This window comes from Alexandromys fortis, unplaced genomic scaffold, assembly GCF_014885135.2.
Source record: "Alexandromys fortis isolate MF-2015 unplaced genomic scaffold, M_Fortis_MF-2015_v1.1 scaffold_235, whole genome shotgun sequence".
Lineage (NCBI taxonomy): Eukaryota > Metazoa > Chordata > Mammalia > Rodentia > Cricetidae > Alexandromys > Alexandromys fortis.
The window spans coordinates 377924-400830 of record NW_026068114.1 but is presented as its reverse complement, the minus strand read 5'-3'; the positions used below and the strand labels follow the sequence as shown (position 1 = coordinate 400830).

The 22907-nt window shown below is 49.0% G+C and overlaps 2 protein-coding genes across 5 annotated transcripts in view; one reads left to right on the top strand and one right to left on the bottom strand.

Annotated features, from left to right (window-relative positions):
• The window catches only part of Gpr89a (G protein-coupled receptor 89A), a 38729-nt gene extending 27125 nt beyond the window's left edge, over window positions 1-11604 (top strand). For both annotated transcript variants that reach the window (XM_050124763.1, XM_050124764.1), the window contains 6 exons: window positions 1692-1780; window positions 2536-2628; window positions 7280-7375; window positions 8878-8967; window positions 9733-9798; window positions 10639-11604. In XM_050124763.1, coding sequence (XP_049980720.1) covers window positions 1692-1780; window positions 2536-2628; window positions 7280-7375; window positions 8878-8967; window positions 9733-9798; window positions 10639-10845 — 641 coding nt within the window. In that variant the 3' untranslated portion in view covers window positions 10846-11604. The remainder of the gene's footprint in view (window positions 1-1691; window positions 1781-2535; window positions 2629-7279; window positions 7376-8877; window positions 8968-9732; window positions 9799-10638) is intronic.
• Window positions 11605-11770: 166 nt separating this feature from the next.
• The window catches only part of Pdzk1 (PDZ domain containing 1), a 35925-nt gene continuing 24788 nt past the window's right edge, over window positions 11771-22907 (bottom strand). For all 3 annotated transcript variants that reach the window (XM_050124761.1, XM_050124760.1, XM_050124762.1), the window contains exons 4-9: window positions 21570-21706; window positions 20257-20452; window positions 18895-19091; window positions 13943-14167; window positions 12960-13301; window positions 11771-12114 (exon numbers count right to left, since the gene is read on the bottom strand). In XM_050124761.1, the coding sequence (XP_049980718.1) occupies window positions 12061-12114; window positions 12960-13301; window positions 13943-14167; window positions 18895-19091; window positions 20257-20452; window positions 21570-21706 (1151 nt within the window). In that variant the 3' untranslated portion in view covers window positions 11771-12060. The remainder of the gene's footprint in view (window positions 12115-12959; window positions 13302-13942; window positions 14168-18894; window positions 19092-20256; window positions 20453-21569; window positions 21707-22907) is intronic.

Here is a 22907-nt window from a genome sequence, read left to right as displayed (position 1 = left end):
CTTACCAATTTACACATAAGAACAGACCCAGAGAGGTAAAGTCACACAGTGGTTTGTGGCAAATGTAGGAGCAGAACTGTGTTCACACCTCCATAACTTGTTCTGCCCTACTGTTCCATGTTGCATTGCTGCAAGACCACACCGCACAGAGGCTCCCTGCAGCAGCGGGTGGTGCATGCATGTGCTGGCAGGGGTCCATTTCTTACCCACGTAGTGCCCATGCAGATTTCAAGTAGCGCCACTTCTTCTTAAATACCAGGGTGACTGGGTTTATAGACTGTCCCTGGCCCTGCTGGTTTGGGGGCTCACTAATTCCCACATGGGGATAACCAAGTCTGTGTGTGGCCCCCATGTCAGACTGAGGGCTGATATGAGATGACACATCCCTGCTCCTTCTCGCCCAGATCAGTCAGTTGCTGAAGGACACAGGCCATTGAGATAGACCGTGCCGCACCGTCTGATGTGGCTGCAGATAAGAACTAGGCAGGAAGACAGGCAACTGTGGCAGAAAGAGGATAGCGGGTAATCGGGTCTGGAAAGATGGCTCCGTGGCAGAGTTCCCAGCACCCACATTAGGTGACCCATAGCCACCTGGAACTGTGTTTCTGGGGAGTCCACCAGCTCTGCCTTCTGAGGGCACCTACACTCATAGGCGCACCCCACTTCCCCCTACACACACAGCTAAAAGTAAAACCAATCTGTTTTTTAAACAGAAAAGCAATCCTGAAGCATTTGATCTGTGTCGGTTCCTAGGCAGTACTGAGTGATAGAACCATGAGTCTAACCTTCTCAAGGGAGATAGACCTGTGACTGTCCCACTCTGACACTGAGGGCCATAGGCCTTGCTGATAGCCCCTGATTGGGGGGGGGGGAGTGGACGGAAGGGCACTTTGGATTTCACAAAGGAAAGAAGCTTTGAATTACTAGGACTTAATATCTTTATTACTTTAAACTCATAAAAACCAAAGTGTAGGTTAACAAGCGTATGAAGGTGACGTGAAGGTGACGTTAGCTCTCTGAGCGCCTGTTTCTTTAATAGTGACACTGCTCACCAGGTGTGGAAGATAACATCTGGCAGTGGAAAGGGCAGGCCCACCTGTAAGCAGGTGGCCCTTGCCTGGGTGTATGATTGGAGCCTCTTTCCTTGTCTGAGAGATGGGTAGCAACTGTCCTGTGGGAATGTGGGGGTAAAGAATGAAGCGTCTGGAAGAGCTAAAGATGGTAGTGACGAAAGCCAGCCTGGTGACTCGGTGCCACTGAGCCACGCAGTCCCAGCACAGACTACTCAGATGGTAGAGTTGCTGCATCATAGGTCTTGGTGCTGTGCTCCATTTGAGGCCTCAGGGATTGAGCAAACACCAAGCTCAGGAAAGCGTCTGTCTGAGAAACCAGACATCTGGGGTGCTCCTTCACCCCCCTGTTGGGCCGGAGCACTACCCTAAGAAACTAGACGTCTGGGGTGCTCCTTCACCCCCCTGTTGGGCCGGAGCACTACCCTAAGAAACTAGACGTCTGGGGTGCTCCTTCACCCCGTCAGGCTGGAGCACTACCCTGAAGCACTACTGGCTGAGGTGGGAAATTCCAGACAGTTCCCAGCGTCCGTCCTCTAGAACAGCTGAAGCGAGCCCTTTCCTCCCGCTGTTTTCTGAAGTTTCTCGGTGGTTTAACCCTTGATGCCCGCTTTCCGCCAGATCTGACTCTTATCCAACAGGAAGTAGATGCTCTGGAAGAACTAAGCAGGCAGCTTTTTCTGGAAACAGCTGACCTGTATGCTACTAAGGTACATAGCAAGTGGACCGCTGTGCTTTTACCACACGGGTGAAGAGAGGGTCAGTCCTCTGTGGCCAGGCAGTGCTCCTGAGTAAGCCGAGTAGCGTTAGGAAAGAGGGCTTATGTGTAGGAAATCTCTCTGTGATGACAAAATCATTCCTGGAACCCTCTCAGCAAAAGAATTGGGGGGATAGCAGAGACTTCAACACCCGGGAGGCTGGCCCACTCCACTTCCTGTTCCGACCAGGGATAAATATGGTTGCCACAGTTCTTCTTCCTGCCTCACAAATTAGCCCCATCACAAGAGTGATGGGTGCCTGTGTTACTGGGACTTCCCAAGGCACACTGAAAATGCAGTGTGGTTGAAATACACAGACTTAAGGTTGCAAATGATCCTAAGCTTCTCTGAGGGCCGCTTCCAGGGTGGCTCTAAGGGCCGAGGGTTGCCAGCATGGCCTGAGCCCACTCACCACCTGACCCTGGGCAAGTTGTTTAACCTCTAGACTCAGTTTCTCATTTGTAAGATGAAGGGCCTAGAACATATCTCCCGAGGGTTGTGGAGCTTTGGATGCTGGTGGGAAGAGGTTGTCCTGTCTCTGGCTGACAGGTAGCACTCAGTCCAGGTTGCCCCTGGTAATGTCACTTAGTGTTGCTACCATGTGTATTGTTTGACTCAGCCTCAGCAGTGAGTCGCAGGCGTGGGAATGCTTTTGTGGAAAATGTTTGCCTTTTGTCAAAACCATGTTTTGTGTTTGGTTTTCCTAGGAAAGAATTGAATACTCCAAAACATTCAAGGGGAAGTATTTCAATTTCCTGGGTTACTTTTTCTCTATTTACTGTGTCTGGAAAATTTTTATGGTACGTATGTTATAGGATTTATTTATTATTATTATTATTATTTATTGATTTTACTAATGTTTTCTATGTATTATTTCTATTGTTGTTTATTAGTAATAATAAAGTTTATGTAGAAGCCAGAGGATGCCCCAGGGAGTCAGTTCTCTCCTTCCACTTTGTTGGAGCAGAGTCTCTTGTTCTAAGCTGAGCACTCCCGGCCAGCTGAGCACTCCCCGCTAGCTGGCCCATGGACTTCAGGCAGTTCTCTGAATCCACCTCCTATCTTGGCAGAGGACTTCACAGATTCAGACTATCATGTCCAGCTAGGGGTGGCCATGGACTTCAGGCAGTTCTCTGAATCCACCTCCTATCTTGGCAGAGGACTTCACAGATTCAGACTATCATGTCCAGCTAGGGGTGGGGCAGGGGCCGGGGTCTAGGTCTCAGACCTGGGTCCTCAGGCTTGCAAGTGGCAAGCACTTTCTCCTTGAGCTGTCTCAGCAATGGTGTTTTTAATGGTCAGAGTTTGGTGACTTTTTCAGGGAGTGGCATCTTTAGGTGGGCTTGGCTGATAACACCGAGCTCAGTTGCACATTGAACCAAACATCACTGTCACACTGCCAAGCATCTCTTCTGTCCCCCCCCCCAGGAGGAGCTGGAAAGGGGGATGCATACATTTCTTATTTTATACTCTTCCGTAATGCCTGTGGGCACTGATTGTTTCACCTCAACTCCAGTCTTCAGCTTAGAATAGAAGCCAGTTTTTGTAATGCGCACTAAAACTTAAGAACAGATAAATTCTAAGATTTGCTTCTGTGGGTCATACTTGTTTTTTGCTCTTGCCAGTCTGGCTGTCCCTCAGTGATCTGATTTATCCATTGTGTATTGATTTCTCTGCCTCTGACTCAGCTGTGTCCACGCATGTCCTGTGGTTGTAGGGAAAAGGCTGATGTCATGGTCTGGTTGGGTGAGTTTCCTGCTGGGGCAGTTTGTACAAAGAACAGCTTTGTCAGCCCGTTAGCTCATTTTGATCAGTGCCGGTGAGTGGGGGCTTTGAATCACTGGCGCTAGAGTCATCGCACTCACAGGACGCTCTCGAGTCTGATGCTTCCTGTGAGAGAGTGCAGAGCTGCAGCCTCTAGGGAGCATGCCACCTTGTTCAGCAGCTGCATTCAGCTGCAGTAGGCATGTACCGAGCTGTGTGCATTTTAAATGCACAGCTTGGTAAGTTTTTGAACCAGGTACATCTGTACCATAGCTGCTACTCTGTTCGGATAGAGAAAACCCATCACAGTCAAATTACCACGCACACCCAGAATGCTCCCGCCCATCCCCAGTCCTGAGCCTGCAGCTGGTCTTCTTTTCTGTCACAGTGTATTAGTCTGTATTTTCCAGATGTTTATATGAATGTAACCAGACAGTGCGCATACTTTTTCTGCCTTGCTTTTGTCTGTTTTCTATCTTCAGCCTAATTGTTGGACTATGGCAGTGTTACTGTGTGTACAGTAATTTGTTCCTTCTTACTGCTGAGCAGGATTCTGTGGTGTGGCTGTGCCACAGTTTGCAAACCCATCCTCCAGTAGTAGATATCTGGTTGTTTCCCGTTTGGGGACATCACATGTGCTCTGTGAACACACACATACAAGCCTGTGTGTGGACATGTGCGCTCTTTTCTCTTAGGCAGACACGTTAGGGTGGGGCATCTGACTAACGTGACTGACACATGCTTCACTTTTAAACTTTGTTGTTAAGGGAATGGCTTGCCCAGGTGCACCTGTGGAGGTCAGAGGACAACTTTGAGGCCGTCCTCTCTTCCCACCTCTGTGCGGGTGGGGATTGAACTGGGGTTGTCAAGCCTGAAAAACAAGTGTAACCCGGTAGCTGTTGATGTTTTCAGAGTTGTACAACTATCACCATAATCAGGTTTGAACGTTTTTACCAAACCAGAACCATTACCTCAGTCAAGTACTGAACATTTTTATTAAACCCGAAAGAAGTCCCAGGTTCACTAGCAGTCATGCAGCGTGTGTGCTCCAGTCCCCGTGCCCCGGGTGTCAGACGGCAAATGTGTTCCAGTCTCCGTGCCCGGGGTGTCAGGCGGCATGTGTGCTCCAGTCTCCGTGCCCTGGGTGTCAGGCGGCATGTGTGCTCCAGTCCCCGAGCCCCATTGTGTTGGTTCCCCTCTGCTGGTATTTTATGGCCAGAGTCACACAGTTAAGTCTTTGGTTTAGCGGATGCTTCAGAGGTTCCCCGTGCTGTACCACCCTCATTCTCTAAATGCTAACAGTGCTGTTCCCATCTCACAGCTACGCAGTGTTCTGTAAGGGCACTACCACATTTGGCTTAGCCACTTATTGGCTGATAAACATTTGGCATGTGTCCATTTATTGGCCCACCACTAATGCAGTTGTGAACACCCATGTTTTGCAGTGAACATACTTTGATTTCTCTCACACGTGCCTAAAAGTGTTGCTGTGTTGCATGTTAGTGGAGTGTTAACTTCCTGCGACCTGCTAGACTGTTGCCCCTGGTGGTAACACCACTTTACATTCTGCCAACAGCAAGTGAGGAGGCTAGCTTCTCTTACACTTATATTCCTCTCTCTCTCTCTCTCTCTCTCTCTCTCTCTCTCTCTCTCTCACTCCCTCTGTGTGTGTGTGTGTGTGTGTGTGTGTGTGTGTGTGCTGTGATAGTCATTTGCTGAAAGCAACAAAGAGGTTGAAAAACAACCTTAAGAAATGAATCTCCACCGTATATGTCGAGCAGCACACAGATTCTGCTAGACAGCCTTGGTGTGTGTGTGCCGGCCGGGGTTGCTGGGTAAACTCAGTTAAAGTTTCTGCAGAGCATCTCTAGCTCCTTCCCCACATGGTGCTTCCTGTGCTGTTCAGTGAGTGCAGGGCAGATCCCTTCGTGAGGGACAGGTTAGACAGCAGACAGGTTACAGGCAGGTCCGAAACCATAAGCTACAGAGAGATGGAAGACACGGGGATCCAAGTGGAGAATTCAAACCTGTGCTCTCTAGGCTAAATTACTCCAAGGAGAAGTACCTTGGCATTTTTCCTCAATGTGACACCGACAAGTATTTGTGACTCTGAGTTTCTTACTGATGCATTTACCCAAGACAGAGAACAGCTTTTGTGCGTCTGTGCCCTTGTCCTGGGACAGCCTCTTGTTTCTGCTGCTGCGTGTATCCAGGCTGGCCGGCCCATGCATCTCTGCCTCCATCCTGCAGTAGGAGTGTTGGGGTTACAGTTGTGCACCACGGAACCCATCTTTCTGTGTTGGTTCTAGGGTTTGAACAGTCAGGCTTTTACAGCCAAGTCACTTTGCAGGCTGTGTGGCACTTTGATTATGTGTGCACTGAGCAACGATCAGTCAGCACAGGGTAGGGAGCCACCGCCTGTGCTTTAGTTTTTCCTGTCTCCTAATTCCTCAAGACACTTTGAGCTGTATGATGTGTTACTTCTGAATATCTTGACATTTTAGTGTATAAATAAATCATGGGTTTCACTGTAACATCCCGAAGCTTTTATCAGCTATAAAACATTTAGAATCATTATATATCCTTTGTGATTATAAAATGACCTTCTGACACCACCCTGGCAATGTTTCTGCTGTGGGGTCCTTATGTGAGATTAACAGAGACACTGCCTTCTTTAGGCTGGTGCTGCTGGGATGTATATTCTCCCATCCTTTTACCTCTGACCTATTTGTGTCTTCATATTCAAAGTCAGTTTCTTGTGGACAACATATACAGTGATCAGGTTTTGATTTTTTTTTTTTTCCCCTAAATTCAATTTGACAGTCTGGTGTTTCACTGGTGGGTTTAAACCAGAGATTAACAGTCTATGGCCCTCGGGCAAACCCAGCTCTGCTTTGCCTTTGTAAATAAGGTTTTACTGGCACAGAGCCAAGCCCAGTGCTTTATTGTCATGGCTGCTGTGGTGCTACAGGGGCTGAGTGTGCTGACCCACGATTTAGACTCCTTACGTTTAGTGGTGTCGTTGGTGGCTGGGTTTAGCGTGGCTGTTGGCTTGGCATCTGTCACATCTCCTGGTCTTTTAGCTGCCACGGCTGGGATAAACCCGGTGTCTTTCAGCCACGTGCTCTCGTTTGTCAGCTGGTGTCCCTCACAGCTGTGCTCCTCTGTCGTAGCTCTGAGCACTCACAGAATCACCACAGAAATGACCCTGGCAGTGCCTGGTTCTTACTCTAACTTCGTTCGCCAGAACGTTAGCTTCTGACCTCGGAATCATAGAGCACATGTGCTTCATTGCCCTTGACTCTTGACAGAGAATAAATATGGGCTAGAGACTGTTTGCCTGTGTGTGAGCAGACAAAATAGATTTCCTGCTCATGATTTAGATTGGAAGAAGGATTAAAATGTGTTTTAGGAAACATCAACCTGTAAGATATGTTCATTAATTCATGTGGAATATTTTTATTAAAAACCTTTAAATTACATTTATTTGTGTGTATGTGTTAGGGCACATGTGACATGGACATGTGTGGTGGTCAGAGGACAACGAACAGGCGTCAGGTCTCACCTCTTACCATGTGAATCTCAGGCTTGGTGGCATGAGACTTTGCTCCCTGGACCATCGGGGCTGTGTGTCACTCTTTGAGACAGTGATAAAAGGTCTTCTGACATACAGCTCTGTCTCTGCAGGCAACCATCAATATTGTTCTTGATCGAGTTGGGAAGACTGACCCTGTCACCAGAGGCATTGAGATCACCGTGAATTACCTGGGGATCCAATTTGACGTAAGAGCCGTTCTAGACCCTGGTTTGGTTCCTGCTGCTCCATCCAGCCGTAGCTTGATGCTCAGGTTTTAACCCCTGAACTTGGGTCCGTTTGTCCTGTGTGTTGACAGCTCACCCGGCATTTGTAAACGGTCCGATTTAGCTTTCTTACTGTAAAGCCATAACAGTGACCTGGGTGCTGCCTGCTGCTACAGGGCCTCCTTGGCCTGCCTCTGCCCACAGCCAGCTACCACTTTGCCAGTTTCTCTCCACCACGTATTCAGTCATATCTTTTCTGTGATACTTAGCAAGCTCTCCAAGCTCTCAACTCACCTTTGATCTCCGGGTAGAAAATTAACAGCTAATTAGTGTCCTGAAATAGCGCTGAGGTGGTTTCTACTGTAAGAACGACCTTTGTCAGTCGAGTCAGGTGGGCCTTGGACTAAAGTCAAATTGTCAGTATGCACAAAGTTAGGGATCTTTTTATCATTTCTCCCTATTTCATAAGACCAGGCACACACTCACCTTATCCCAAGTTCACTGTCTTTATTCATAGTATAATATGTGGTTTCTAGATGACATCATTCAGGCTGACGGACACTGTGACAGTAAGACTGCTGGCACATTTTGTTGTCCTGTGTGGACTGCTAAGCTTCCCCTGAGCCTGGATGAGGGGTGTGTGTTGCCCTTGGTCCTCCATCTCAGCATAGCATGTCCCTGCTCTCAAGGGCAGCTAGATACAATGAGCAAGTGCACTGAGCTGCAGTCCTGATGAAGCAGCACCAAGGATGCTTTTGTCCTTTTAGGGAGGGTCTCCCTGTGTAGTGCAGGTTGGCTGCAGACTCACAGCCCTCACTGGGGCAGAGGAGGATGCTGTGGCTAGTCCTCCCTGACTGAACCTGGGGCCTGACAGAGTCTGCCTGTCCCCGACTCCCAGTGCTGTTGTTAAGACACACACGGCCATCCCCGGCTCTTACATGAGAGTTTGGAATTTCAGCTCAAGTCCTGTTGCTATTACAGCAAGCACCCTGACCCACTGAGCCATTTCCCCAACCACTAAAGAACACATTTTTAACAGTAGGACCCTCTCATCAGCTGTGGGTCTCACAGTAGGACCCTCTCATCAGCTGTGGGTCTCACAGTAGGACCCTCTCATCAGTTGTGGATCTCACAGTAGGACCCTCTCATCAGTTATGGGTCTCACAGTAGGACCATCTATCTCATCAGCTGTGGGTCTCACAGTAGGACCCTCTCATCAGCGTTGAGTTTTCTAATTAGTGTTTTTTTTTTCCTTGCCTCTCTGTACTTGCTTTCTTTGACCCTTCAGACTTGATTAAGTCTGCTAACTAAGGGATCAATGCAGTCTTCCCATAAGCACCTACCACCTGTAGGTATTTACTTCAGAACAAGCCGAGAAGAACCCAATGGGATTTCTGCTCATGGTCACACAAGTAATCAGTTTACAGTGGCTCTCGGCTCTACCTGGAACTAATGGCCTGCTGTGCTTCCTGTTCTGATGGCAGGTCAAGTTCTGGTCCCAGCATATTTCCTTCATTCTGGTTGGAATAATCATTGTCACATCCATCAGAGGACTGCTGATCACTCTGACCAAGGTATAGTGCATCACAGTGTTCAGATCCTTATTTAGTTACATGACTTCTGAGTTAGTCCTGCACACTAGTCTTGAACAACTCAGAGGACATCCAGAAAAATAAAGAGACTAAAGAGACTATTAAGCTTGTCTGTAAGGTGTGGGTAAGGTAAGGCGTCATCTGCCAGCCACAGGCCACTCCAGTGGTCATAGAGATCAGGGATCCCTTATAGCTGTCATCACCTACAGCCAAACCTGGCACATGGTATTTAGCCGGTACTTAGGAAACACGGCAGACAGACACTCAGGGTTAGAATGATTGGAGTCAGGGTGAGGAAGATAAGAACACTCCGCTCTTTTCTGAGCAGCATAAGGAAGACCATGTAGTGGTGAAAAGTGGATCCTCTCTGGTAGAAGGTCCAAACTCTGAGATTGAGAGGAAGGGACTCCAACATCTAGCACAACCCTAGAAGAGCTCAGGAGCCTTGACAGCTGCAGTGCTTGGAGTGGCCCAAAATTGCGGTTTAGTGTGATGTCGAAGGCATTAGGGTTTCTGAAATTTAACAGTGAGGATTACTTTGTTGTTTCACACATAAAACCACCAAACATCTCAGGGGGAAACTGGTTTCTCTTGTATTTTAATTCCCTCTCTGTAGCCTTAACCTCTGAACTGGCTGTTGTTTTTGTGCTGGGAAACAGAAGCTATTAAAGGCTAATCATGTAGCGTATTGTTCATGGCAGGAATCCACCCGTGCTGCCCTCGCTCACCCCCTCCCTTTCCCCACAGTTCTTCTACGCCATCTCCAGCAGTAAGTCCTCCAATGTCATCGTCCTGCTGTTAGCACAGATAATGGTAAGTGTAAGGATCTTCCCTTGTGTCTAGGACTGTAAATGCCAGAAATGGGATGTTGTTGGGGAGGGTCTTCGAGACAAAGTCTCGTGTGGTCCTTGCTGTCCTCAAGTCTTCTACATAGTGAAGGGTAGTCTTGAACTCCTGATCTGTTTCTCCTTCCCAAGTGCTGGGATTTCAGACATGCACCACCACAGCCAGCTTAGAAATGTGTGGGCTTTGTTTTGTTGGGTGGGATATATATTTGTGTGTGCGCCTTAGTCCAGTTGTAAGGCACCTGATGTGTGTGCTAGGGACCAAACTTGTGTTATCTGCAAAAGCAAATGCTCATGTCACCACTGAGCCTTCTCCAGCTCAGAAATGTTTAAACTGTTTTAGTTGGGCCTGTACGATGGCTTGTTCAGTGGGTCACCATGGTTGCCTCCAGGCCTGATGACCTGACTTCTGTACCCAGACCCACGTGGTAGAAGAACCAACTCTGGCAAGTTGTCCTCTGATCAGATGCACATGAGGAAGACGCACACCCATAAACACAAATCATTTAAGAATTTTCACTCATTTATGTGTATGGCTGTTTTGCCTACATGTATGTATATATACCATGTGTGTGTCTGGTGCCCATAGAGGCCAGAAGAGGGTGTTCAGGCCCCTGGGACTTGAGGCACAGATGGTGAGCCACCATGTGGGTGCTAGAAATCAAACCTAGATCCTCTGAACAAGCAGCCAGTCTTAACCACTGAGTCTCTCCAAATCCAGTAAATTTTAAAAACAGTATTAAAGTTTGCTCTGGCCTGTCCCTGGAAACACCGAGTAACTTCTGAATTAATTGGCTCAACTTTGCAGGGCATGTACTTCGTCTCTTCTGTGCTGCTGATCCGAATGAGCATGCCCCCAGAATACCGCACCATAATCACAGAGGTCCTGGGGGAACTCCAGTTCAACTTCTATCACCGCTGGTTTGATGTCATCTTCCTCGTCAGCGCCCTCTCCAGCATCCTGTTCCTCTACCTGGCTCACAAGCAGGCACCAGAGAAACATATGGCACCCTGAACTGAGACCCACTGCAAACTGTGAGAAAAGGAGACACAATGGGCGCTACCAGGGCCTTAAGTCCTTGAAGCAGAGAAGCTGCTGGGGCAGTTTAGTCTGCCTTGAGCACACGTCTTCCTCCTGCGATCCTGGAGTCCTAAGTCGCTTCGGCTGAGGCTCAGGAGGGAGCAACACCCCCCCCCGCCCCCGCCCCAACATTCGGCAGGGAGCCTGTGTGGGTCTGAGGCTGTGTAAATGGGGTGGGTAAGGGTCAGGGCCAGAGGAGACCCTAGTGCTCCTCAGGTGCCTTCGTTTGAAAAATTTAGTAAAATCAGAGTTTGTAACACTGTGGCCCTGGGTTTACTTATCAGTAACTTGGTGTGCTGTGTTATTGTGGTCTAATGTGAATACATCTCTCCCTCCCCACCCGACTTTACCCAGAAAAATACCCAAAGGTTGTCTGCTCTTTTCTGGAAAAGGGATGGTAAGCAACTGATGATTTTACCAGAAGATTTAGGTGTGCCATTTTTATTTCCTTTTAAGTCAGGGAAGAGTGGCTGCCCTAGACCAGTCAGTGGTGGGGTCTCGGGTCCTTCCCTCTGTCGTGGGATGAGTCACTGGGCTGCTGTTAGCTGCAACAAGCCCTGTCCTGTCCTGGAACACAAGCAGGAAGGTGGTGGTGTTTTAATACTCAAATGCAATGTAAGACAATTCTGAGATGTATTGCCTGTAAGTCTCCTTTCATTACTAAGGTCGTAGCATTTATTTTGCCATTTGGGGCTTCTAGAAGCAAATGGAAAAGCATCAAATGTTTCTAGAGAACAAAGGCATTGCTCAAATTCAGATTCTGTTAGCCAGCAGGGAAGTCACAAGCAACTTGAAAAGCACTTTACTAATCTAATGCTTAGACCCAGCACTGCTACAGAAGCACGCTTCTCACAGGACGCCTGCTTGAGCCTTTAATCATCCGCACTCACACACACAAAAGAATGGTCCAGTGCTCAGGAAGTTACAGAAGAGCATCATCAACAGCAGTGGGAAGTTGCGCTTTGGAAGACAAACAGAAAGAACCTGGCGGCTCCCTCCAGCGAGGTTGAGCAGCCCTTACAACAGCAGACAGTCACGTGGGACAAGTGATTCCAAAGGTCTAACTGGGTCAGCAGAGAGCTCCTTCCTTGGAAAGGTAGTTCCTGGGTGTGGAAGAAATCCGGCAGCCAAAACGATCATTCGTTCTCATCACATCTCTGTGTCTTCAGAGTTGGAAGAAGAAAGCGAGGATGTTCTGTAAGTCTGTGTGAGAGAAAACCAAGGGTTTACACCCGAGGGTGCGAGCAGCAGGGGACCGTGGCCTAAGCCAGGGAGGAGAGCTGTGCACTTCTAGAAGGCATGGCTGGCGTCCATGCTTGGTTTCCTTTTCAGTGCAAACTCTGACTCTTCAGTGCAAATTCACTGTCTATGTGTGTCTGTGTATACGTGCAATCAGTTTTCTGTAATTGACAGTACCTATCAGAATAATACAGTGGGAAGGACAAGTGCAGAGAGCTTTTCATCAGAAGCCTGACTACCATAAATCTCCTTTTATAAACTTGGATGTCAGTTCATTTTTAAATCCCAAGTTCATCTATGAAGAAAAAAAATTTGACTAGAAAAAATTCCGACAAAAATAATCGTAAAACCTGCCATTTAATACTGCCCCAACCACCTCTGTTCACCCGCTGTGAGCCAGGCGCTGTCCGAACACTTCATTCTGAAAACGGCTGTACACATAGCCCTGTTTTATAAAGCTAAAGCACAGGGCCAGGAAATCTCAGTGTGTGGCAGAACCAGAGCTGTTTCTGCAGAATCGAATCCCGTTCTTTTGTTGGGCTCTATCATGTTCCTGATAAAAGCTTCATCGACGCTTGCCAACCGCATGCTAAGAAAATAACTTCACAAGCCACAATCCCAGCACACGGGAGGCCGAGACAAGGGGACTACGAGTTCTAGACCAGCCTGCACTCCACACTGAGGCCTCATGTCTAAGAGGACAATAAATGTGTCCTTGTACAACCTCCTCTGCTCACAGAACCCTGACAGGTTGGCTACCCTGTGTTACTTTTGGGGACTGTATCCCAGTGAAGCAGGTCACCACTCACGCGCGCTTTTGCTGTGTGGGAGTCAGGCTGGAACTCCGCTGCTGCCGCCGCCGCCGCCGCCACTGCCGCCACTGCTGCCGCAGCTGCTGCCGCCGTTTCTCCTTCGCCACCAGGGCTAGCGACCAGGGGGTCAGCCATGGAGGAAACGATGGGAATTTTCTTAGCTCGGAAGTAGTCGTAGGCCTTCTTCCCACAGACCAAGAGGGTGACGTGCTCGCTGCTGCCCTTGATTCTGTCCACCACCCTCTCGTAGGGCTCGGCTTGCACATTCTCCCCGTTCACTTCAATGATGATGTCCTCATCCTCCAGCCCAGCCTTGTCAGCCGGGCCACCCTTCTGCACCTGGGAGCAGAAGTTCCAAGTGTCAGTTCCAAACATGGGTGAGGATGTCACCTCTTTCTCCTTCAGGGGCTACACCCCCTCTACTCCACACTGGTCGAGCACCATACTGAACATCTTTGGACTGAAGGCATTGGGCCCCTGTTATAAATCTGCTGGCCTGTCACCTGGATAGCCTGTCCCTTTAAGAAACAAACTCTGCTCACCCCCCTTACCCCCCTTCCCCTGCCAAGGCAAGCTGATCTGTGCCTCTCCTTTTGAAGAGGCAACCTCTGCCTCCTCCTTTTCTTTCCTGTGTCTCTCTCTTCCTCTCTTCCCTCCATAATCCCCTTACTGTTACACCCCTCCCAATACCCACTAAATAAACTCTCTGCACGGCGCATGGCACGTCTGTCTGTCTGTCTCCCACCAGGAGACCTGTCAGGGTCTCGCCACCATGAATCATAACAGCCCTCCCTAACTTGAGAGCTGCGGTGGTCTCACTGCCACCCCTGCAGGGTACAGGCACCTTGACACATGCACAGCAGACAGGTAGCACTCCCCGAGGCGCGGGATGTGACCGCATCGTGTCAACTTATGGCTAGCCCTGAAAGTGCTGACCCTAACTGGCCGTGTCTGCCGGCTGCCAGGACCAGTTACCGTACCTCTTTGACAAAGGAGCCTGGCTGACCCTGAATGGTGTTCAGGTGGAAGCCATAGCTGTCGTCCACTTTGATCAACCTACAGAGCTTGGGTTTGTAATCTCCCGCATCCTCTGTGGCGTCTGAGCTTGCAGCCTCCAGAGGAGCAGGGACTGGAGCTGGAGCTTCCTTGACGGAACCGTTAGGCAGTTCTTGGCTTTGGCAGTAGAGCAGTGGAGAAAAACGAGCCTTGTGAAAAGAAAGGGAGGAAGATATAGGAGTGGTTACACTTCATTACACGAGATGGCTTAGTACACAGGATGTCCTGCATGTCTGCTCTTCAACTGTAGACTCTAGAAGTTTCTCCACCACAGCCAGAAAAGTAGAAACATGTCTATAGACACATACAGGTGCATGAGATACAAACAATATAGGGTTCTGTACCAAACCGCAAGCTTATCTAACAGAATTACTAGCTTAACTTCATCAAAGCAGGCCGATCACGAAACACCGCCTACACTCACGAGGGGACTCCTATGAGGCTGCTCCGAGTGGGCCCTCCCTTGCCTTTCAGTGAAACTGTCTTTAAGCACACTGTAAATTCTACACCTAAAAGGTAGCCGGCGGTGGTGGTGCACACCTTTAATCCCAGCATTTGGGAGGCAGAGACTGGTGGGTCTCTGAGTTCGAGGCCAGTCTGGTCTACAGAGTGGGTTACAGGACAGCCAGGGTTACACAGAGAAACCCTGTCTCGAAAAACCAAAAGACAAAACATTTTTGTGGCTAACTGAAGACACAAAGCCATCAGAAAAGACCAGCTCCACACACTAGTAATGGCGAGGCGACCACGTACGGTAGCAAAGGTGGATTCCATCCTCAGCTGCGTGCCAGCTCCAGTGCTGGCTTCGGTTATGCTCAACTTACTTTGCTATTTATTTATCGTAATGATCTTAGCACTTCTCTCCCGCCAAGCTTCCTCGCCTCTAAATACTTCAGGTCCCTCCCACTGTCACAGCCCCTACATGATGGCCTTGAATACAGAGAGAACCGGAAAGGAACTGGAGGCTTGAGAAGGCGCAGCCCTGACTCCTGTGTTCCAGTTTGCTCTGGTACTTTCCTGCTTCCTTGCGTAGGTATCCTCAGGAACACCTGCTAACCTGAGACAGGTCTTGTTGGCCTGCCGAGCATCCCCAGGGGTCATCTTTGACTCCCCAGCACTGCCGCCAAGCTCAGCATTTCAGCACAAGTCCTGGGTATCAAACTCAAGCCCTCGCCCTTTTGGGACAAGCACTTTAACAATTGAGCTAAATCCCCTTCCTGATTTTTTAATTTGTATTTTAATAGAGTTAAGTTAGCTGGCTGAGGATTTCGCCTGATTTAGGGGCTAGATTTGGGTGTGCTGTGGACCTGCTCAGCAGTTAAATTGAGTTCAGCAGGTGTCCAGGACAATAGTCAACGGGGGGAGGAACGCTGTCCACCTCACCACTGTAGGAGCTTAGCAAGGATGAGATGTGGGATTCATCTGCCTTGCTGCCCTCATCACCTTCGAAGCCAGGTCCCCGGCAGCTCAGCCCCATGCCACCCTCAGTGATCGGGAATCGGTGATTCATTACCCCAAGCTCTCATGGCAGGCAGAGCGGCGCCTGCCTGGGGATGACCGCGGTGTCAGCATGAAAGCAGCTGTAGGAAGGCTTTACCCGTCCTTTTGAGAACTCAGGCCCGCCAGGAACTGTTGGAAGTGTCTCACTCATTCACTACTGCATCTCAGAGAGCCACTCCACCCGCACACCAGCCCACAAAGCCCACCTTGGAGAGTGGGCAGACTAAAGCCCAGAAAGTTACATCATTCTATCATATAGTTTTTTTCCCCTCAGGAATTACAAGAAAATCCTCAATGCCAGCTTCAACTTACAAACATCAAAACCGTGGCTTGCAGAAGTTAAGTTTGTCCCCATTTCTAACAACTACATTTGTTCTTAAGAAATAGCTCCCTGGAGCTTACGTCATGGAAATAGCCTTTTAAATTCTTTTCTTTATTAAAAAAGAAAAGGAAAGAAAGAAAGAAAGAAAGAAAGAGAAAAAGAAAGAAAGAGAAAAAGAAAGAAAGAAAAGAAAAAAAAGAAAAGAAAAAGAAAGAGGAAGGAACAAAGATGTATTTGGGCTGGGTGGTAATGCGTGTTTACTGCCTGCGATCTTCCTCCCCTCAAAGCCCGTCCTGCTTCAAGGTAACCCCAGTGTCCTCCTGTCTCCCCCGTCGTCACCGTTTTGGTGGCGGAACTTTGTCAGAACTGGACACTGAATTCAGGACAGTACATGTGAGACGTCCACACGGGCTAAGGAGCCGCTAGTCAGTCCTTTCCCTGCCCTTCATGGTCCCTTACAAACCGAGAAAGCTGGAGCTCAGGACCGCTCCCCCATCATTCCACAGCTGGTGTTTCCATGACTGGTCTGACTACCTCTAGAAGCCAATTAATGCAACCTTAAATTGTTTGGGGGGCGGCTTTCTGGAGTACCAAATATGTTCAACATTTCCTGTTCAGTTTCCTTTCAAGTTAAAATAGCACTTTAAAACCATCTCTGTTCTGTCTTCCTTTTTATTCTTCCTAATCTGAATAGGAGGGTGTGTGCTCCTGGGTGTGCAAGGACACACACAACCTTGGGTGTCCTTCCACCTTGCCTCTTCTGTGACAGGCTCTCTCAGTGGCCTGGCACGCCCCCCCCCCATTAGGCTAGGCTGGCCGGCCCCTGGGCCTCAGGAATCCCCCTGTCCCCACCTCTCCAGCACTAGGATTACAGCACACACACTACCACACCCGGCTTTGTCACAGAGGCACTGGAGAGCAAACTCTCAGATCCTCAAGCAAGGTGAGGACTTTGAACGAGCTATCGCCCCAGCCCCAGGCTAGATATTCTGAATGTTAATCCCATCCTCCTGGCAATTATCCTGGCAATTATCCAGCATCCTTTAACTCCTCTGCATCCCAATGTAATCAATCAGGATGTACGTGTGCCACTCCAGACTTCCGTTCAGGCTGGCATTCTCCCAATACCAGAGTTTCTCTCGGTGTGATTATTCAGCGAGCTAACATACCCATTCTTTTTTCTGCCGTCCAATTCATTCTTTAATCTTGTTTACAAAAGTATCTTGGAGCTGGGCGGTGGTGGCGCACGCCTTTAATCCCAGCACTTGGGAGGCAGAGGCAGGCGGATCTCTGTGAGTTCGAGACCAGCCTGGTCTACAGAGCTAGTTCCAGGACAGGCTCCAAAGCCACAGAGAAACCCTGTCTCGAAAAACCAAAAAAAAAAAAAAAAAAGTATCTTGGAAGACGTAATCAAGATTTAAGAGAACATATATGGTCTGGTCAATCGACTCTGAGAACTTGAGTTCAGACCCTGGTGAGTCTCCACTACGCTGGTGTCTAAGTCATTTAGTGTCTAAGTTTAGTTTCCAAGCACTAAAAAAGGTCAGTAGCACCACCCAAACTCTTCCTCCCTGTGCATGGCCCTGAGGAACTTCTGTTACTGTGTCACACACAGAAGACGACTATTTATCCCTGTGACCAACATTAATATTGGGGTAGAGATACTCGGTGGTCGAGAGCACATGACATTCTTGCAAAGGACCCAAGCTTGGCTCCCAGCACCCACATCTGACGGCTTACAGTCGCCTGTAACCCCACCTCCGGGGGACCCAACACCGTCTTCCGGACTCTGTGGGCACCTGCTGTGTACACATGACCACACAGCCACACATCTGCACATAATTTAAGTTATGAGAACAAACCTTTTTTAAAGCCTCACCACCCGAAAACAGCTATCATAATACAAAGAGGGAGTGGGGCTCTTCAGCGGCTTGTTCAAGGTGAACCTGTTTCTGGTGTGTTTACCGAGGACGATGTGGATGAGAACCCCCAGACAGCAGCTTGAGTCTCCAGTGACCAGAGCGTCCAGCACTGCGCAGGGGTTGGGAGGCTTCAGGTCCAGAGCCTGATTTCTCTAGTGTGATCTCTAGCCCATCTCTAACATTCTGATAAACAAGGAGGAGTGTATAAATAAAACCTGTCCTTCGTCAACCAAAGGGCTACCTGTTGTCACATGGTGTCTGGGGCCTCCGCCTCGCTGTAACCTGCCTCTCTTTCCACAAATGTATTTTTAGGGCTTGATTTATTATACCTTTCTTTGTTCTGTTACTGTAAAAACTCCATTAAATTGTTTCCATGTTGGAGCTTGGGGTAACCTACATCTGTGTTCTTGGACCATGGCCACTTCAATTTAACTCCAAAATAAATTCCTATTCCTTCTGAGGTGAGAGCTGTGGTTTTGCATCGTCAACTACAACAAACTAATAAACTTTCTAGATCTTTATTCAAGACTGAGGAAGCTTGCTGACCAGCAATATCACATCCACATAGCAGGGCTTGAGAAACAGCTCAGCGGTTAGGAGCGCTCACCTCTTCCTGAGGACCCAAGTTCAGTTCCCAGTGCTTGCAACCTCCTGTAACTCCAGCTCCAGGAGATCTGAACCCTCTTCTAACCTCGGCACTTGCGTGCACATGTGCATGCATGCACATGCATATACACATATGCAGACTCACACATAAAAATGAATCTAAAACCAAATAAACCCATTTATGTCTGTGCCAGCGTGGAGACATCCAGGCCACCTCTGTCCAGTTTTAGATTCCTGTCCTTCATAGCTTATCCCAGATATCAGCAAGAGTGATTCTTCAGCTAATTTACAAATTTGAAGTTTTTAGTCCAGGAATTTATAACTCATTTAACACTCACGTCGCTACCAATGTGAGCCACTATTTGACCTTAGCGGTTGTTATGCCCCCTCCAGGCTGAAGAACAAAGTAACTCAGCTCAAAGTCGGAGCGCGTGAGTGAAGGGATCCAGCCTTAGTGCATGAATATATGCATGGATAGCTACTCATTACTACATACATGACTACATACATGACTGGACTAACTTACCAGTCTGTAGATGCTGTCTGCCTCTTTGTCCACCACCAACAGTGTAGTCTGCTCTCCGCCCTTCTTAATCATTTCCACCACGCTGTCATGGTCCAGGGCTTCCACGGACTCTCCATTCACAGCAACCACCAAGTCATCGTTCTTCAAACCAGCTGCCTCTGCTGGGCTCCCAGACTCTACGTCCTTGACGACTTGACCTACCCTCCCCACACGAAGAAAAGTTACCAGAAAAGCCTCCAAACAAGCTCTGGGATTTCTGCTGGATCCCAGGCCTGAAGGGACCGGTATAAAAGGCCTGCTGAATCAAACTCCTCCATCTCTCTGCACCGTAGGGGCCCACAGATCTCTCGAGCCTGTTTCTGGACCAAACTGAGCCTCAGACAATAAGAAGATCTTAAAAGACTGAGAACCCAGCTTTTACTAAAAGTACCTGATGTTTACTTTGGACAAAGTGGCAGGCTAAGAAGCTCCTAGAAAGTCGGCAGGCACACTTACAACCACAATCCATACCCAGCAGTGAGTCACAGAAGGGAAAGAGGCCAGGACTAGGGAAGTGGAAGCAGGCTGGTCCCAAGTTCAAGGTCAGGAAGGGAAAGGGGCCAGGACTAGGGAAGTGGAAGCAGGCTGGTCCCAAGTTCAAGGTCAGTCTGTACAAGGTGAGACCCTGAGCCAAAGGCAGGAGGCAGGTGAAAAGCACAAAGCTTCCAGCCTTTGAACCGGGGCTGGCATTTTATAGCCCTATTTGGGGGTCATAGACTGTGCCCCAACAAGCAAACATTCAGCCACTAGCCCTCCATAAGCTGACCAAAACAGCCGAATTAATAGCAGAAAGGGGAGACTTATTCGATGTAGCCACCTTGGTAAGGACAAAGGGATCTAGTGACCCCTTCAGGTCTATCTTCAGGGTTCTGAAGTGAGGTTAAGGCCCCACCACCACTGGTCCATCCTGTCCTCTCCTGTAATGTGGTCTGATGAGTTGTGAATTCCTTCTGGGCCCCCACCCCCAACCCCACCCCCAAAACTTAAACTTTTTCTTTTCCCAGCATGAGATTCCTGAGGGAATTCCCCGAGGCCAATTCTGTGCAAACTGCTCAGCCTTATGCTGAAGGTTATGTTGGCAGCTTGAGGTCACAAAACATTGGGGTGTTTACACCCCAGGAATCAGCAAATGCTCTGAATTCGGATTTTTTTCAGAGAGCCAAGTTAGTCCCTCCAGTCTATGCAGATCCTAAATCCGGCCCGACTACTCATTACAGAAACCTAGACTCCAGCGCCAGGCCGCCCGGGACAATGGAGCTCTGCCCGCTACTCCCCTGAGGATGAGGGACTCGGGGACTCGCGGTCTGCTGTCCTGTGCCTCACCTTTCTGTTCAGGGCCGGCCCTCAGGTAGAATCCGTAGCCATCGCTTCCCTTCTTGATCACCACCACCCGGGGCTGATGGGGCAGCAGGTTCAAACTGGCCTTTTCCCTCTTGAATTGTGTCTTCTGCTCACTGTGACACTTGGCGGTCTCCTTGTCCACCAGGAGGAACACGACCCGGCTCCCTGCCTTCTTCACCTGCAGCAGTGCACACAGATGAGGGGGCAGGGGCTGCCACAGACCACGCTGGCAGGAAGGCTGCCTTGCAGCGCAGAAAGCTCGGGGTACACGGCCTGAGCACGGATGTTTGAGTTGCTCCCCCAGCCTGGCTGGTATTTATCCATCTACTGGGAGGGAAACCATCCAGCCGCACAGATGTTAACTGAACTCAAGCAGGAGCCCAAATGCTCAGAGCCCAGAAAGACGTGCAGGTGAGAAGGGCAGGGTGGCATTTTAGAAGAGAAATAAGGGTCAGCTCTGTCAGGTCATCCTACTGAGAGGGTGATCAGTTTTCTTTTTCTTTCTTTTTTTCCTCTCTTTTTGAGACAGGGTTTCTTTGTAGCTTTGGAGACTGTCCTGGAACTAGCTCTTATAAACCAGGCTGATCTCTAACGCACAGAGATCCGCCTGCCTCTGCCTCCCAAGTGCTGGGATTAAAGGCGTGCGCCACCACCGCCGCCAAGCAAGGTTGGTCGGTTTTCAAGATTCCACCTTGACCTCGGCAGGAGAGCCCTGCTCTGGTGCCAGCACGCTGTGACCCTTCCAGTACCTGGCAGGTACAGTTTGATCCCCGTGACCGCCCACAGGGTGGAGATACTAAGTGGAGACTTCAGAAATCACTAAAAAGCTTTAGTGCAGTTATTCTGTTTCGAGTAGTGATGCCATCCGTCCCTTGCCACCCACGCCCACCAACCAGAAGGTACCTAGAAGATCCATCTTTGTTCAGTACCCTCGTCAGTCACTGAATGACACAACCATCCACAGAGGGCAAACAGTACTAGGCCTCATCTGTGCCGTTTCTGCCTCTGCACATATATCCACGATAGTTGAATTTACAAGTTGGACACAGTGACTAACAAATAATAAGTCCATTATAACACTATTGTAGTAATAGTTATTTGAACTTATGAATTGTCTATTTCTGGAAATTTCTATTACTTTCACATAGGATTGCTACAAGCAAATGTAAAAATACAAACAAAGGCTGGGGGGACCAGAGCCCTGTTAGCACCGTCCGCCCACCAGGGACTCTGAAGGAAGTGGGGGGACAGAGCCCTGTTAGCACCGGAGGTGAGAAGTGCGCCCTTTAGATTACCTTCGCCACCACTTCCTCGTGGCTGGCGTTCTCTACATTTTCTCCATTTACTTCAATCAAGTGGTCGTTGGCCAGGACACCCGCCTTCATGGCCACTCCTTGGGGTGTTATGTCAGTCAGGTACACACCCTTTTTACCTGAAGAAGAGTTGGAGAGAGATTCAGTTGCCCAGAAAAGCTACACACCTGGCGATGAACAGTTCCCCCTGGATACCTTCAGAGTGGCCTCAGATCGCCACGGGCCTCGGCTCTCAACTCAGTTACAGCTCTCAGCACAAGGCTGGGCACTGCTGTTACCCAGCATGGGTCTGTTGGTGTGACAAGCAATCCTCGGCCTGACTTAAGGAAAGGCAGGACTCCCAGTGACCAGCCGGTGAGATGACACAGAGGGTGATGGCAGCTGATGCCAAGTCTGACGACCCGAGTTCAATTCCCAGGTCCACACAGTGGAAGACCAGAACTCCTGCGAGTTGTCCCTTGCAGGGACATTTAGCATGGCATGCTCGCACGCGTACACACATACACATACATATACACATATACACATACACACACACACACACACACACACCAATGGAAATTTTAAAAATAGATGTCTGGCATTGGCATCTTGAACCAGAAACTACTTCTCGATAGGCTTATCTTTGCATCTGTCAGATTAGATCCACTCCGCTCCTTCCCCTTTTGATGGAACCGTCGCACACTGCTGGAGTCCATAAACCTCCGCTGCAGCTGGGTCAAAGGAAGGATCACATGTGTGGCTTAGGTGCCAACCCAAAGAAGTGCTAGTAACTCTTTCTAGACGCCAGCATTTCCGTCTGTTCCAAGGGCAGCTTTATGCGGCCACATGCGTTACTTGTAAGGAGTAGGAGGACCATCAGCTCAGCTTCCTCGAACACTTTAACAGTTCTCATATTGCCCATTAGAACACACGGATGGCACCTTTGGGCCAAGGATCAGATCGTGCCTCCCTGCGGCTCTCTCTGGAACAGAGTTAGAAGCACCTGTGATGGGGCTCGCCAGCTCTAGCCTTATGGTACCTGGGTCCTCCATGCTCCTGGTCACACGTGGCTGTGCTGAACTAAATTCCATGATGGGAAACTCCTCACCACCCTTAAAAGGTAATAAAAAGCCAGACCTTTCCTTTGTTCTGGGCTAAGAGATAGCTCTAAAAGTGACTTCTGAAGAGGCTGTTCTAGCCCCACCCCCAACATCCTTCTCATGTTCATCCACTCATTCACTCATTTTCTCATCTCGTTCATTCATTCATTTTCTCATCTCATTCATTCATTCATTTTCTCATCTCGTTCATTCACTCATTCACTCATTTTCTCATCTC